Raw genomic sequence first — 14,802 nt, forward strand, 5'->3', positions numbered from 1 at the left:
CTCCTTCTGGGAGAACAACCCTGTCAGTGAGTCAGTGAGTCAGTCAGTCAGTCAGTCAGTCAGTCAGTCAGTCAGTGGGTTTGTAGCTTTATATAATATAATAATATTAGTGGTGTTTGTGTGTGTGTGTGTGTGTGTGTGTGTGTGCGTGTGCGTGTGTGTGTGTGTGTGTGTGTGAGAGAGAGAGAGAGTATTAGTGTGTTGAGAGTGTAAGTGTAAATGTGAATTTACATTATTCCAGTAAGGTAACAACTGTTTGAGTGTGACCATGCTTAATATTTTATGCAATCTATAGTAAGCAACTACCTTCCTACCTAAATAAAATAAAACAAACATGAGCTTACTCGCCTATCTTTAGCATTGCCTCAATCTCGTCGTAGGTTTTACTCTTGATCCAGCCGTATAGGGTAGTTTTGCAGTCACGTGTCGTTTTAGGATATATGTTTGTTTCCTTGTTTATATAGTTGTAAAGATGAGTGGACAACTTAGCAAATTGTTTTTGAGCATAAACAGTTTTAACTTCAGGTTCGTTTAATAAAACTTACAATTGTAAATTACAACGACAATTTGATGTTCATTACGTAGCTAATATGAAACTGCAAAATATTCGTGATCACACACTCCGCAATGTACATCAAATTGTCATTGTAATTTACAATTGTAAGTTTTATTAAACAGGCCCCTGGACATACACATTTTCTCTATTTGGGCTATTGATTTGTCTTCTGAGGTCCGTCAGACATTCAAAAGTTTGCTCCTTTTTTCTTATATTTACAGTCTTCTCATTATTATTATTGCGTATGGCAAGTCTTCTCATGAGGACAGGACATGGGAAAGTAAATAACTAAATTATGAATTATTCTTTATTTTATTCACTTCTACCTAATATATTCTAAATTTTATTTTAAATTGTAAATAAAAATTTAAGTGCTTAAAAAAATACAAACATCAATATGTGGCTCTTCCTTGTTATATAATACAAAAAAAAATTCTTACACAAATGTTCTTTGTTTAAAAAAATCATACCTAATATTCTTACAAAATTTTCAATTTAATAAATAATTTAAAATTAATGTCTTTGGTTAATCCAAGTTACAAATACAATTTATAGGTATGCAAGATCAATTTAAACGTCACCAAACTACCACAAAATATTGAAATTCCCTTTTTATTTTTTTAATGAATTTACAACAAAATTATACAATTCAATTAAAATAATATAAAAAACATACTTTTGAAATTTGTAATTATGTTATTGGATTGCTGCTACAAATAACTCTCAATAAAAAATATGTAAATAGACTTTACTTAAAAATATGTTTACAAACAATTATGTATAAGAGAATATAAAAGTGTTAAGTATGCTAGAAAAAAATGTTAAGGTAAAATGTAATTTGCTTTAACTAAATTCAATTGATAACATGAAAATAAAACATGTCTATAACTAAAACTGTTATTCAAAATTATTCTCCCAAAGGAACACCTATAGTCATTGGTTTAACTATAGAAAATGGCACATAATTCTCATCAACCCACTTGACGAATTCTTGGGCCAGAGCTGCAGAAACTTCTAGAGCAAGAATGCAGTCATTCTCAGCCCGATGGGCCTCTATAGCTGGACGGTTCAGAACTCTTTCGTAGATAGCTTTTAATTTATATTTTTCTGTTGGTTTTTCACCTTTAGAAAAGGGGAACCGTCTTCTTGCTTTTGATACTCTATTCTGATCTACAGCAGTCCTTATTGCAGTTGGTTTGGGTGATTGTTTCGGAGTAGTCTCATTACTCAGTTTCATAGGTAGAGTATTAGGAGCTAGTAATGTTACATCATCAATAGAAGTACCATTTTGTTTTCGTACTTGATTTCCACCATCTGCACTACTACTTGTAGTAGCTTCAGGCAAAGTTATCTTCTTCTTCTCTTCTAGAATATCGTAGAAACCATGATAGCAATCAGCACACAGTATATCATCCGAAAGAGATACATTCAACTTCTCAAAATGATTCTTGAGGATTGGAAAGTCGAAATGGAGTCCGTTTTGTGCTATCAAACACACAGGTTTCGTAAACAGGTTTATGAAACTGATGATGGGATCTGATACTTGCTTAAAAGTGGGTTCATCTTCGAGTAAAAAATTGCAGAGCCCAGTTACTTCTGTGCAGTCAGGGTGTATAGGACGTCCAGGGTTTAAGCACAAGGTTAACTTATGTAGCACGCGGGGTGTCGCCCCGGGGCGAGTGGCCAACAAGTGTTCCCTTTTCACCGCCACCAAACTAAGTTCAGTAATTCTCGTTTTATTAAATTCTTCTTTTGGTATACCAGTAGTTTCTAAGTCAATAAACACGTACGTCGCGATTGGCGCCATTTTGCGAACAAATCAAAGGCTGAGTGAAGTGATTACGCTTACCTAGGGCTTGCAACATAGCTGGTGACCCATCAAATTAAGCCAGAAAACTGGAACTTGTAGCGACAAGCAACCTTAGGTCTTTAACCTATATTTCCTCTGAAAAACTCCGCTTTTAATGTTTGTAAGATTTTTATATAACTAATAGCACAACAGAACACTTGCAAATCACACGCAAACGTTAACTTGAATAAAGTAGGCAAAAATAAGATAAAAGTTATGAAAATAAGGAACCGATTTGTGTTTATCAGAGAATGCGTTTTGTTGCTGAAAGCACGTCTCTTGAAGACGGCAACGGCACTGACGCGCCGTGCATGAACGAAACGTAACTGATCTGACTTGGCTGGCTGTATAGCCTCACACATTTTGCCTTTAAGTTGGAAATACTAAAAAAGTTCAGAGTTAAAAGGTCTTTTATGAGTGACGTTTCATAAAACATATATAAATTGCAATTAATATCATAAATAATATTACTTATATTAAAAAAGTTACTCTAACGTGCTTTAAAACCAATGCAAATATGCAAGTCGCATGAAGCCAAAGAAGGAAAAAGAAATCTTTAACAATAAAGTTTAAAATTGATAAACAAATCCAATTATCTGATTTTGTTTATTTATATCTGTCGTGGCCAGATCGTAGAATTGGTCATTTCATGATGTGTTCGACCATTTCATAAAATGATCTTCATGAAATAGCCAAGTTGACCATATCGTTGAAACGTCAACGTTTAATTCTTAAGATCTGGCCACGACATATCCATTTCGAATTTTACTCGTTTGAAAGAGGCACTTTTAAAATACCTTACGTCAACGTCACGCCGGCTGGCTGTCGACATGGAGCAGAAGTGGGATTTGTATTGTCTTTCCGGGCTTTTCTTTAAATGAAACCCGGAAAAGTATTTTATTTAAAAAATCTACGAACCGTGATTCATCATGGCGCGGAGATACCGCGACGCTGCAGCAAAACTGCAGCAAAATATCCAGCGTCACCTGCAAGACATGAAGGAACTTTCTTCGTCTGATGATGAGGACCCATACGACTCCGAGTTGCTTGATGGAGTCTTCAGGAGTTACTGGAGCGGTGGCGGGGACTCCCAGTTGCTGAATCGCACGAGATGTCTTATAGAAGAAGCACTAAGCGGTCGGTCCGTCACCTGCCTTATTTGCATCGGTTCTATCAAAAGGGCTGATGCGATATGGAATTGTGGCCATTGCTATTCCTATTTTCACCTTTCCTGTATACAGAAGTGGGCCAACGACTGTGTTAGTCTTAAACCTGAGGAGAGCCAAGCCCCCATATCTGTGGTTGTTCCCAAAAAAATAGACTGGTGCTGTCCAAAATGTCGGCATTCTTACACTAAGGAGCAGATACCGCAGAAGTATAAATGTTACTGTGGTAAGACTGTTGATCCATCCGTCCATCCATGGTTAATACCACATTCTTGTGGTGAAGTTTGTATGAAGAGGTTGTCTACAGGAAGTCACTGTATGCACAAGTGTTTGTTGCTCTGTCACCCAGGGCCATGTCCACCTTGTCCTCAGACTGTTGATGGCACTTGTTACTGTGGAAAACAAAAGAAGAAGGTCAGATGTAGCTCAGATAAATGGTCCTGTAGGCAGCAGTGTAAGAAACTACTACTTTGCAAGTCTCATAGATGTGAAAACGAGTGTCATGAAGAAGACTGCCCACCCTGCAGCTACACCAGCTTGCAGCCATGCCAATGTGGCACAGAAAAAGCAAAAAGACCATGTAATGACCCAAATTGGCAATGTCAAAAACCATGTAACAAGCCCTTTGATTGTGGGTACCACAAATGTGAGAAAGTATGCCACTCTGGCACTTGTGGAACCTGCCCTAATTCCGGCATGCGTTCCTGTCCATGTGGAGCTAATCGGCGCTTTGTCCAATGTCCAGATTTTATTGAAACCTGTCTTGGTACTTGTGGTAGGAAACATGAGGAATGTGTTCACAGCTGCCCGGAGAAATGCCACAAGGGCCCATGTCCACCATGCCAAGTCCTGGTTCAGAAAAAATGTTACTGTGGAGCTCATACAAGGTCCCTGCCATGCAGTAAGGAGTTTAAATGCGAGTCCAAATGCAGGGGCACTAGGCCATGTGGTAAACATCCCTGTGCACGTAAATGTTGCAATGGTAGATGTCCACCTTGTGAGAAGATTTGTGATAAACCTCTGCAGTGTGGTAGGCATAAATGCACCACAGTTTGTCACCACGGCCCTTGCTACCCCTGCCCCAGGGAGTCAAAAGTGAGCTGCAGATGCAAAGAGACCTACATCACTGTTCCTTGTGGTAGAGAGAAGAATGTTAAACCACCAAAGTGTACCCTGCCTTGCAAATTCAAATACAAATGTGGACATGGAGTGGAAAACAAACATTCCTGCCATTTTGGAGATTGTCCTCCTTGTAAAGCTATTTGTGATAAGTCATATCTAAAGTGTGAACATAAGTGTAAGGCTGTATGTCATGAATATGTAGCTGTAGTCTTCAAACAGGTTGAGAAACCAGCAACACCATGGGAGGTGCAGCCCCCAAAGACGAAAATAATGGCATTAGATTGCCCCCCTTGTGAGACTCCTGTCTCTGTCATTTGTTTTGGAGAACATGAGACAGAAAATCAGCCCTGTCACTCTGCGAGGCGTCGCCCTTGCGGGCGCGAGTGCGGGCGACCCCTCGCCTGTGGAAACCATTCATGTACTTTACTCTGTCATTTATACAACCCTGATCCAGATTACCCAAATGTGCCTTATAAATGTAGGCCATGTAACAGAGAATGCCTAGTTCCCCGTCCAGTAAAATGTGCACATAAATGCCCTAAACGCGAATGTCACCCAGGTGAATGCCCACCGTGTGAGATTTTGGAACGTATCCCCTGCCACTGTGGCATCACAGAACTTTATTTACGTTGCAGAGAGCTCTCTCAAACCACTGAAGAAATTCTGTCTTGCAAACAACAGTGTTCAAGGAATCTAGAGTGTGGACATCGTTGCAAGAATAACTGCCATTCAGGTCCATGTGGAAAACAAGTTTGTACCAAAAAGACAAAAGTTTACTGCCCATGCAGTAACATAAAGAAAGAAGCACCATGCAATGCTGTCAGGAAAGGAGAAGTAACAATAACATGTGATGAAAGTTGTGAGGTAAAGAAACTAGCAGTTAAACAGGAGAAGGAAAAAGAAGCACAGAGATTGAAACAGCTGGAAGAAGAGAGAAATAGAAAAGAGTTAGAGGAGTATGAGTGGAAGTTAAGTGGAAAGAAAAAGAAGTATAAGGAAAAGAAGGTTGCAGTTGTGAAAGATAACAGAAATTGGTTGCAAAAATATTGGATTCAAATTTTATCTATTTTAATTGTAATTTTTGCAGCGCTGTATTTTGTATTTTATGTGTGACTTGTGAAATTATTTAAGTAAAAATAACCGATACAGAAGAAGACATACTTTGAGTGATATTTTCTTGTCATTAAAAATGGCTTCATTCAAAATTATAAGATTTTAGAAACCAGTTGCTAGTTTATTTCAATTATTTAAATGTTTTATAGGGCCTAGACAATTAGAATTATTATTGGTGTTAGAATTGTTCAATACCATAGAGGTAGATTGGCAGACTGGTAATATCTACATGCCATTATTTGGTAGGTACCTATACATGAACTAGAATAGTAATTTATTAACTGGTAACGCCTTTGATTTGTTTAAGCAACAATCACGGTAATAAGCATATTGTGAATGCACATACGATTTTAAAATAAATAGGTATAATGCCTGTATAATGGTGCTAATTCCTGTAAATACCATCTAATTTTATTTTAAGTTATATCTGTCATTTTCTTATCCGCCGAAAAGGGAAGGGACGGGTAATCGACAAGCATAAAATTTATGGAACACACGTCAATTTTAAGCACAAATCGAAACCAACCGTCTAAAAATTTTACATCAGTCAATAACCCGACACATTCATTTACTCATTCTTCCTAAAATTAAGAGCTGTGAATCATCCGTCCCTTTCCTTTTCGACGGATATGAAAATGACGGATATAACTTAAAATAAAATTAGGCGGTGTCTCCAGGAATCGGGGCCAATGTGTATCCTAACAGTCTATAGTCCTATCTGTAAGTCTTATTATGATTCCTATTGTAATTTTTAATAAAAGACATTTTGATATAAAAGAAATTATTTTCCTCTTAACTTTTGGTTTAGTGTAGGTAAACTGCTCAATCAAGCTTGGATAGACTCCTGCTGACTAAGCAAATTACTGTTTAAGATTTGTTGAGTAACAATAAAAAATATATTCCCATTAAACATATTATTATAAAGTAGGTAGGTAAATTATTACTCAAATATTATTAAAAGTAATATATTTAAAACTACTACCTACTTACCATAACATAATTAAAGTTTTACTTTTCATAACATAATAGTTTCTTTCTGATTATTTATGTAGTACCAGTACTACTTACTAGTATTATATATTTGTATAATAATAAAAAAATATATAGGTACATGACTAGTTTAACAGTCACCTTGTACAATTTATTACTTATAAAAAAATGTCAATAGAAAGAACTTAATTTTAAATTAGTTTTAGAGCAGACTTAAGTTTCGAACTAAACTTAAAATGAATGTGTGCCCATTACAAACTACATGATTTTACAATAAGTCCTGTTTCCCAATCCTTACAGGTACAAAATAAATGATGATAAAAAGTATTCAACTCAACAGTCACAATCATTCATAAATCACACTAATAATTAAACTCTATAACTAAGAATCGAATATACATTCATTATTAGCATTTATAATATATTTATCATGCCCTTTGCAAAAATATTATCTGTTATAAAAAATATGTACTCAATAGAGATCAAAAAGCAAATTGGAAAACTAAACAAGTCCCCCTTAAACTATGATTAAGCAAAGATTAATTCAACCTTAATATCTTATTAGGGGTTTAATTTCTGACAAAGGCTTAGAATTTCTATCAGCCCAAGGCAAAAACTCATATTTTAAAGCTACTACACATTGAGCCAGCATTAGGCAATCTGCTTCTGCTCTGTGGGCATTGACTTCTTCCTTATTTAACAGTCTTTTATACAAAGTAGTCAATTTATAGTCATCTTTTACAGTGTTAGAATTTTTAATAGTAGTTGATTTTTTACTCAACACCTTCTTAGGTGTTCTATTATTACTAAACACATTTTTAATCGCTTCACTGCGTTTCTTCTGAATTGTTTTGTTGATTTTTATTTTCTTCTCCTCTTGTTCGTCTTGCTCAAAATCTTCACAGGAGATGTCGGACATAGACAGACATATATCGTCAATTTCACTCCAGTCCTCTTTGCTCAGATTCAAATCTGGCCAGTCGTCATCATCATCAGTTAATAAGTCATCAAGACTTGATGTAGGAATTTGATTTTGCAGATCTTTGTAGTTTATGTTAGTTCCTTTTAAAAGTTTTCTGAATCCCAGCAAAGAATCTACGCATAGTAAGTGGGCCGGTAAAGAGGCATTGATATCTTTGCATTCTGCCAATAAGATTTTGAAGTCAAATGCATTCCCATTGTGCGCTACTAAGCATACCGGTGGTGGTAAATCTTCGACAAATGCTACCAATTTTTTTAACATTTGGCCGAATGTAGGAGCGTGTCGTAGCATATCATTACTAAGCCCGGTCATTTGAGTAACCACCGGATCTACCGGCCTTTCAGGATTCAGAAGGAACGTAAGTTTTCTTACAGGAGGAATTTCTCCAAATAAAGCAGTCTCCAGGTCTTTTCTAAGAGCAGCTACGAAACTGAACTCGATAATTTTCGTCCGGTTTTTCTCTTGCCATGGCAATCCTGTGGTTTCTAAGTCGAAGAACACAAAACTTTCAACTTTCGCCATTCTTTTTGTAGTTTTGATCAAGAACAGTCAGCTGATGAGATCAGCCGGTTTTGACATTTCTTTTTTTTTATTTGATGTTACATTAGCAGATTACAATTACCTATAGCAAAATGTTACGTCAGTCCAATGACTTCAGTTCACCGAGATGAATTTGTTGTGATTCACTCAACGGTGTTTACTTCTGAATATTTTCTTTTGCATAAGCACACAGAAGCAGAAGGCATCGATCATCGATTACAAAGACCTCTAAAATATTGTTATCCTATTGTTTTATGTTATTTCATATTATTTGCATAGAACACACTATTTCAGACGGTTGCGCCATCTATGACCGGATAGCTTAACTTACTGCAATGCAGAATTAGTGAATCTATTCAACAACAGATGTCTCTATATGTCTACAACTTGAAATTATTTATATTTGTGAAACTTTTTATTAATATAGATTAGATATTATACCGATTGTCCGAAAAAGTAAGATGATTCCGTGCTTCGGAGGGCACGTTAATTATTAAGTTATTAGCCGTAAAAACGCCTCCATCAACCCGCAGTGGAACAGCGTGGTGGAGTATATCCATACCCCCTCCGGTTGATTGAGGGGAGGCCTGTGCCCAGTAGTGGGACGTATATAGGCTGTTTATGTTATGTTATGTAGATACTATACGGTATCAGTTTTATTACTTGAGTTTTAATACGGGTGTAAATCGCATATTAACAGTGTGCAGTTTTTAGACGCAAAATAGCTCACTGAGATGGGAGAGATAGATGAGTTAGGATAATAGAAAAAAGGTTTATTTTAATTAGATAAATTTATTTATAGTCACTCTTTATTACAATCAATTTAAACGCACCCAACAATGGATTCACTTCATAATTAATTAATTTAATAACTGTTACGAAAATGCATTTAGTAGGTATTTTCCTATTCTCAAGAAATTACAAAGCGTAGGTATCTTATAGAATACACATTTTTGACACTTATTAGTTAAAAAGCATTTCAGTTACAAAGGAAAATAAACTAAAATAATTGTAAATTTTGGCGGGCAAACCTTTTAATTTGATATCTCTAAATTCCACCCTTCACGCTTCAAAAGAATATAGGTACCTACTAGTGTTGTAACTGTCAAATTAAATTAAAAGATTGATCCGCCATAATTTACATTAAAAATATGTACTAAAAAGTATTGTTAATTGGTAACGATATTATAAGTGATCAATGGCACTCAGAGTTAGTACCTATCCGAGCCTCTAACCAAGTGACAAACATTTCTAATTCTACAATCGAAAACTTCTATCATAATTAAATAATAATTATTAGGTACTACGTATAGAACGGTAATTCTCCGCCCCGCACCAATTCGTATCGGGCGCCGACTTAACCCTGGGATACCCTGGGTCTTACTTTAGTCTTTAATGGCCATAAGCCGCTAAGGAGTAAGCGGGAGAGCGCGCAGACTGTGTCTCGCTCGCACATTCACGATATGCGACACAGAGTAAAAATGTTTTTTTTTTGGATTTTTTGGCCTGGTTACAAAGACCTTTAGGCCAAAGAAAAAAAGGTACTTTAGAGTGGCCGGGTGTTATTTTATAAAACCTAGAGCGAATCAACTAGATACCGCGCTAGTATGCAACCTTTTTGAAGTGATGTGTCTAAATGAGAATAAAGACAGCCTATTTCTCTCGTCAGCTGTCGCTACTGTTGAGTGTTCCTACATTTTGACAGATTCCCATACTATTTGAGTAAAGAAACATATTTCTTTGGTTATATTTTTACACTATAACCCTTTGCACTCAATTGCACTAGTGTCATATTTATTCCCTAAAGATCGGAAAGAAAAAAATCTTAGAAAAGGTTATTTTCAATCAAAACTGCCTTAGTCCAATAAATGACTGCTTTTCTTTTCGTAACTCATCCTTCAGACGGGATACACTCCACGTCGCCCAACATTTTATAGCAATTTATCAAGAATTTTACCTGGACAGTATGGAGAACTGTCAATATTTAGAAACAGTCAACAGTGCTGCCACCTACATTTGAGCTTCTAGTTTTATTAATCCTCATTCAGACAGTTTACCTATATTGCACATTGGTTATAATTACATGTATTCCTTAGCGATTGTAGAAATAGAAAAGTTTCCTACTTGGCTAAGGCCAAAGTGGCCTAAGCACTTACTAGGTAAGTACAGCATAAGTATTAGATATTTATGGGACTTCTAATATTTTTTTGATATTCAAGTTCCCACAAATTATTTTATTGATCCGTAAGACCACCCTAGGTATTTTATAAGGTAAATTTTAGCACCGTTTCAGGCATTTAAAAAGTTATTTAAAATGTATCTTGTGTCGTCTAGTGATCACAATGATTTGTTCTCTCAATAATGTTTTACGCATAATTTGATTACCTACCTACTCCTCAAGAACAAAATGGGTGATTTTTTCCTCAAGAAGAACAAATATGAAATCAAATAATTTATTTGTATCAAACATGGTAAGTTACCCATTTATAATATAATAATATTATTCGGTAACATTCTTTTACCGATTATGAGATCATATTTATGCAAGTAGGTATTTGCAATAATAACTTTGATGTTATATACTTTTTTTCACATTATGCGTTCCTGAACAAGGAATCTTTGTTCCTGAATTACACTCGAACTTTTTTTGATACTGTTTCAAGTGCCCCAGGTTTATTTTTCAAATCATCAGTATTTTCTAACGACGGTACTATCTTTAAACACATTACGATCACTAGACTATTCGTCAAAGCCTAAGAATAGAAAAAAATAAAGAACTTAAAAAGTATGAAGTAGTGAAAAATTATGAAATTAAAGTCAAAGTTAACGGACTCTGGTTGTCTCTTGTTTCTTCTTGTTGGACAATTTGAACCATCCGGCTTTTTTATTATTGTCTTTAGGCATCGAAATTGACCTTGAGATCCTCTCCCTATCGCTGTCCGATCGGTTTAAGACCTCATTCGATTGACTCTTTTTTTCCCTGCTCCCACTCTTTCTAGAGAGCGTAGTCCCTTGCACACTTGACGTCCTTTTCTCCGGTTTCCTATACAAAGTAGTGCTGCTACTTGTCAACCGATTATTCTGTGGTTTTCTGGTCAAGGTCGTTTGGCTGTAGGATTTATTTTTCTGTAGAGTTGCTGGCCGGTCGTCGGCCAAGTTCTTGGTCGAGGAGGACTTTTTGAATGTGTCTCTTTCTTTAGTTGGTCGTCTTGGTCGCTGGGCGTAATGGACGTCGTGTCGATCGTTGTAGAGGCGCGGCGTCCACGGCGCGAAGATTGAGAAGCTCTTCGTTGTACTCTTGACCTGAAGGTTGGAGGAGTTAACTGAGCTGACGTCGTCCCGAGAGCGGTTGCGGGAGAGATGGCCTGGATCGGGGATGTCGCCAACTGGAATTGTTGAAAGAAATTGCATTAGAACTACGCTCCATTAGTTTGGGATAGTGTGGTGGTCACCCCGCGCTTTTTTCATGCGTTATAATACAGGGTGTTCGTGACATCGTAATTAAAACTTTGAGGGATGATTCAGACCATGATTCTGAGTTGATATCAAGTGGAATTTTCCGTCGCAAAATTAATGATTTTTTCACCCTGTATATGAGCTGTTCGGAAAACGAGTGACGCATCGTAACGTATTCGACTTTATGTTTGGATCATAGAAAATTGGTTGCCAGAATATATGCCCACTTAATGGTAATAGCGTCCTCTACCTCTACCTATAGGGGCTAGATGTGATGCTATGTAATGTATTTTTAATAAACAATGCATTTACCAGTAGTGGCGTGGAGGTAGACCACGCTGCGCTGCGACTGATGGCTGGAGTCGCCCTCCGTGCTGCTCTCCCCGGAGTGGTTGGCAGGCGTGCGGCGCCGGTGTCTGCGAGGAACAAACAAACTTAAGAACGACAGTAGACCAGAGTAGACCGGAGTAGACCGTAGTAGACCGTAGTAGACCGTAGTAGACCGTAGTAGACCGTAGTAGACCGTAGTAGACCGTAGTAGACCGTAGTAGACCGTAGTAGACCGTAGTAGACCGTAGTAGACCGTAGTAGACCGTAGTAGACCGTAGTAGACCGTAGTAGACCGTAGTAGATCGAAGTAGACCGGAGTAGACCGCAGTAGACCGAAGTAGATCGTAGTAGACCGAAATCCACAGTGTTGGCTTCGTAGATTATCGCGGCCAATTAGATACGATAATGATGAAAAATACTTTGTAGTATTTATTGATATTTTTTTTTCCTACGTTGCATACACACGTTTATTACACCACTTTAAAAATAGTGCCGTCATTCTCTTACGACGAGTGCAAGACAGAGATAAAGCTGGTAAACCAAATTAAAATGAAGTTGGTGTCTGCAGGAACCAGCACGAATGCTAATTCAAAATTACATTATGAAAAACTTAAGAACTTACTTCAAATCCCTGAGCTCCTGTTTGCTGCTCCTCAATTCGGAAGAGCTTCCTCGCTCCTTCCTCCTCAGATCAGACTTACTCCCCTTTAAAGTCTTAGAACTGCTGTGGCTCCGCGACCTGTCATACGGGCTGATAGGCGGCTTCGAAGCTTTCCTGTCCAGCTGACTTTCCGTCTCAGAGTTGCTCATTTCTCGATTAATTTCGGAAATGTTTTGCAGGTTCCTGTTAAAGAAAGAAAGAATTTTATTTTATAAAAGGAAATCACAGTAACAATATATTGACATTAGATTTAATACGTAAAATGACAATTAAAAAAGAAAACAATTAAACTGCCTAGATGACGCCGCTTTCAATGTGCATTTTCTGTCCTAAATACAATAAAGTAAATATTATTGATTTCAATGAGGTCTATCCAGGCTACCTTCCTCAAAAACAATATAGATACATACATACATAAACTCACGCCTATTTCCCACCGGGGTAAACAGAGACTATAGAATTCCATTTGCTTCGATCCTGACACACTTCTCTTGCTTCCTCCACATTCATCAATCGCTTCATACACGCACGCCGGTTCAGAGTAGATCGTATTGAACCTTTTCTAAGGACATCTCCAATTTGGTCATCGTAAGTCGTTCTCGGTCTTCCTCTGCCAGCCCTACCATCAACTTTCGCTTTATATACCGCTTTTGCAATTCTATTATCCTTCATCCGCTGTACGTGTCCAAACCAACCTAACATTCCCTTCTCAATCCTAGTCACTATATCGTCTTTTACACCACATCTCTGTCTTATCACACTGTTTCTCACTCTATCACTCAACTTCACACCGCAGATGCTACGCAAAGACAAACGATATAGATGGCGTGTGTAAAGATGGAGCTTCGTTTAACCTTCTACTTAATTTTATGGATAACAGACATAGGCATCTTTTATCTTTGGGTTTGGGTATAAAATGATGACCCTTTTTATTACACCCAGGCACAATCACATCTTCCATTTTGATGGGTTTTCTCTTAGCCCTTGACTTGCCCGAAAGCATTGACGAGGCCTAAGATGGAACTCGCCCAGAAGGTGCCTGTTCACTCTGGTTTCGTCAGATCATTACATCAGAATATGTTGTTTCAAAAAGACGCTTTCGAGGTTTTCGTGGATCAAGAGTAACTCGGATACCAAGGAGAAGAACTATAAGTATTTTACCTTTTGTAGTATTTAGTTTTTGGAGATTCCTTCAGGTTGGTCAAAGAGTAGCTCTTGGCAGTTAAGTCGTGGTCGACTTCATCCAGTCCTGTGCTGGAATTTGAAACTGTTTTCCTCAAGGTGCTGTGTGTTGGGTGACTCTTCGTCTTCGTGACTGTCTGTTTGACGTTGATATCTGAATCCTGGTCGGTATCTCCGAAGAAGCGAAGGTTCTTGGCGGGGGAGTGCAAAGGTTTTGAGGTTTTCGACCAGGTCTTTCGTACTGGTTCAGCTTCTGATGTTAAGATGCTCTCTTTCTCCATCTGTGGAAGTTTGAAACAAGATTTTGAATGTGAATTGTGATGCTTTGAAGTTAGAGCTTATTTCACCGATTGCTGAAAGATCTAAGTTTATTTTTTAAAGTTTAAACTTACTTGATGCCTTATAAACGTGTCCAAAATCAAATTCAAATTCACAAAAATCTTTATTCAGGATTGGAATACCACTTTGGTATGACCTGCTACGCCTAACTTAAACTGTATAACACACTATACTATACTGCACTGCACTACACTGTACTGAACTGTACTGCACTGCACTGTACTATAAATTGGAGTCTTACAAAAAAACACTTACTTTAACATCCTTGCTGGTCTTCTTCCTGGCGAGCCTGTCGAGAGACTTGAACCAGTTACCGGCGACGGTGGCGCGCGGCGGGGGCGAAGGCGTCGGGCTCGGGGTAGCCAGGCGGCGCCGCTCGCGGTAGCGCTCCGCCTGGGGACGATACAATCAATCGACAATTTCTTTATTGCACAAATAACAGGCACAGAATGAGGAATAATACTAAATCATCATCATTACTAATTTAAGAGCCACGCTCTTGTCGGTGTAGCATTC

The 14,802-nt window shown here is 37.6% G+C and overlaps 4 protein-coding genes across 4 annotated transcripts in view; 1 reads left to right on the top strand and 3 right to left on the bottom strand.

The window, feature by feature from the left end:
- Positions 1-1,285: 1,285 nt before the first annotated feature.
- On the bottom strand, positions 1,286-2,689 carry LOC126376672 (three-prime repair exonuclease 1-like). The gene has a single exon (XM_050024221.1). The coding sequence runs from the start codon at positions 2,361-2,363 to the stop codon at positions 1,464-1,466; it is 900 nt and encodes a 299-aa protein (XP_049880178.1). The 5' UTR covers positions 2,364-2,689; the 3' UTR covers positions 1,286-1,463.
- A 529-nt stretch (positions 2,690-3,218) lies between these two features.
- LOC126376499 (NF-X1-type zinc finger protein NFXL1) lies at positions 3,219-6,581 on the top strand. The gene has a single exon (XM_050023930.1). The coding sequence runs from the start codon at positions 3,335-3,337 to the stop codon at positions 5,804-5,806; it is 2,472 nt and encodes an 823-aa protein (XP_049879887.1). The 5' UTR covers positions 3,219-3,334; the 3' UTR covers positions 5,807-6,581.
- A 323-nt stretch (positions 6,582-6,904) lies between these two features.
- On the bottom strand, positions 6,905-8,556 carry LOC126376663 (DNA polymerase III PolC-type-like). Its single transcript, XM_050024210.1, has one exon. It carries the CDS (start codon positions 8,298-8,300, stop codon positions 7,347-7,349), a length of 954 nt encoding a protein of 317 aa, XP_049880167.1. The 5' UTR covers positions 8,301-8,556; the 3' UTR covers positions 6,905-7,346.
- Positions 8,557-9,090: 534 nt separating this feature from the next.
- Positions 9,091-14,802, bottom strand: part of LOC126376462 (uncharacterized) — a 98,018-nt gene continuing 92,306 nt past the window's right edge. The window contains exons 9-13 of the mRNA XM_050023833.1: positions 14,542-14,679; positions 13,927-14,228; positions 12,727-12,948; positions 12,087-12,190; positions 9,091-11,704 (exon numbers count right to left, since the gene is read on the bottom strand). Of these exons, the coding sequence (XP_049879790.1) occupies positions 11,142-11,704; positions 12,087-12,190; positions 12,727-12,948; positions 13,927-14,228; positions 14,542-14,679 (1,329 nt within the window). The 3' untranslated portion in view covers positions 9,091-11,141. The remainder of the gene's footprint in view (positions 11,705-12,086; positions 12,191-12,726; positions 12,949-13,926; positions 14,229-14,541; positions 14,680-14,802) is intronic.

The sequence above is a fragment of the Pectinophora gossypiella genome, chromosome 21, assembly GCF_024362695.1.
Source record: "Pectinophora gossypiella chromosome 21, ilPecGoss1.1, whole genome shotgun sequence".
NCBI classification, from domain to species: domain Eukaryota; kingdom Metazoa; phylum Arthropoda; class Insecta; order Lepidoptera; family Gelechiidae; genus Pectinophora; species Pectinophora gossypiella.

Excerpts from the sequence above, each read along its gene's own strand:
- LOC126376663 (XM_050024210.1), bottom strand. The coding sequence starts at position 8,300 with ATGGCGAAAGTTGAAAGTTTTGTGTTCTTCGACTTAGAAACCACAGGA.
- LOC126376499 (XM_050023930.1), top strand. The coding sequence starts at position 3,335 with ATGGCGCGGAGATACCGCGACGCTGCAGCAAAACTGCAGCAAAATATC.
- LOC126376672 (XM_050024221.1), bottom strand. The coding sequence starts at position 2,363 with ATGGCGCCAATCGCGACGTACGTGTTTATTGACTTAGAAACTACTGGT.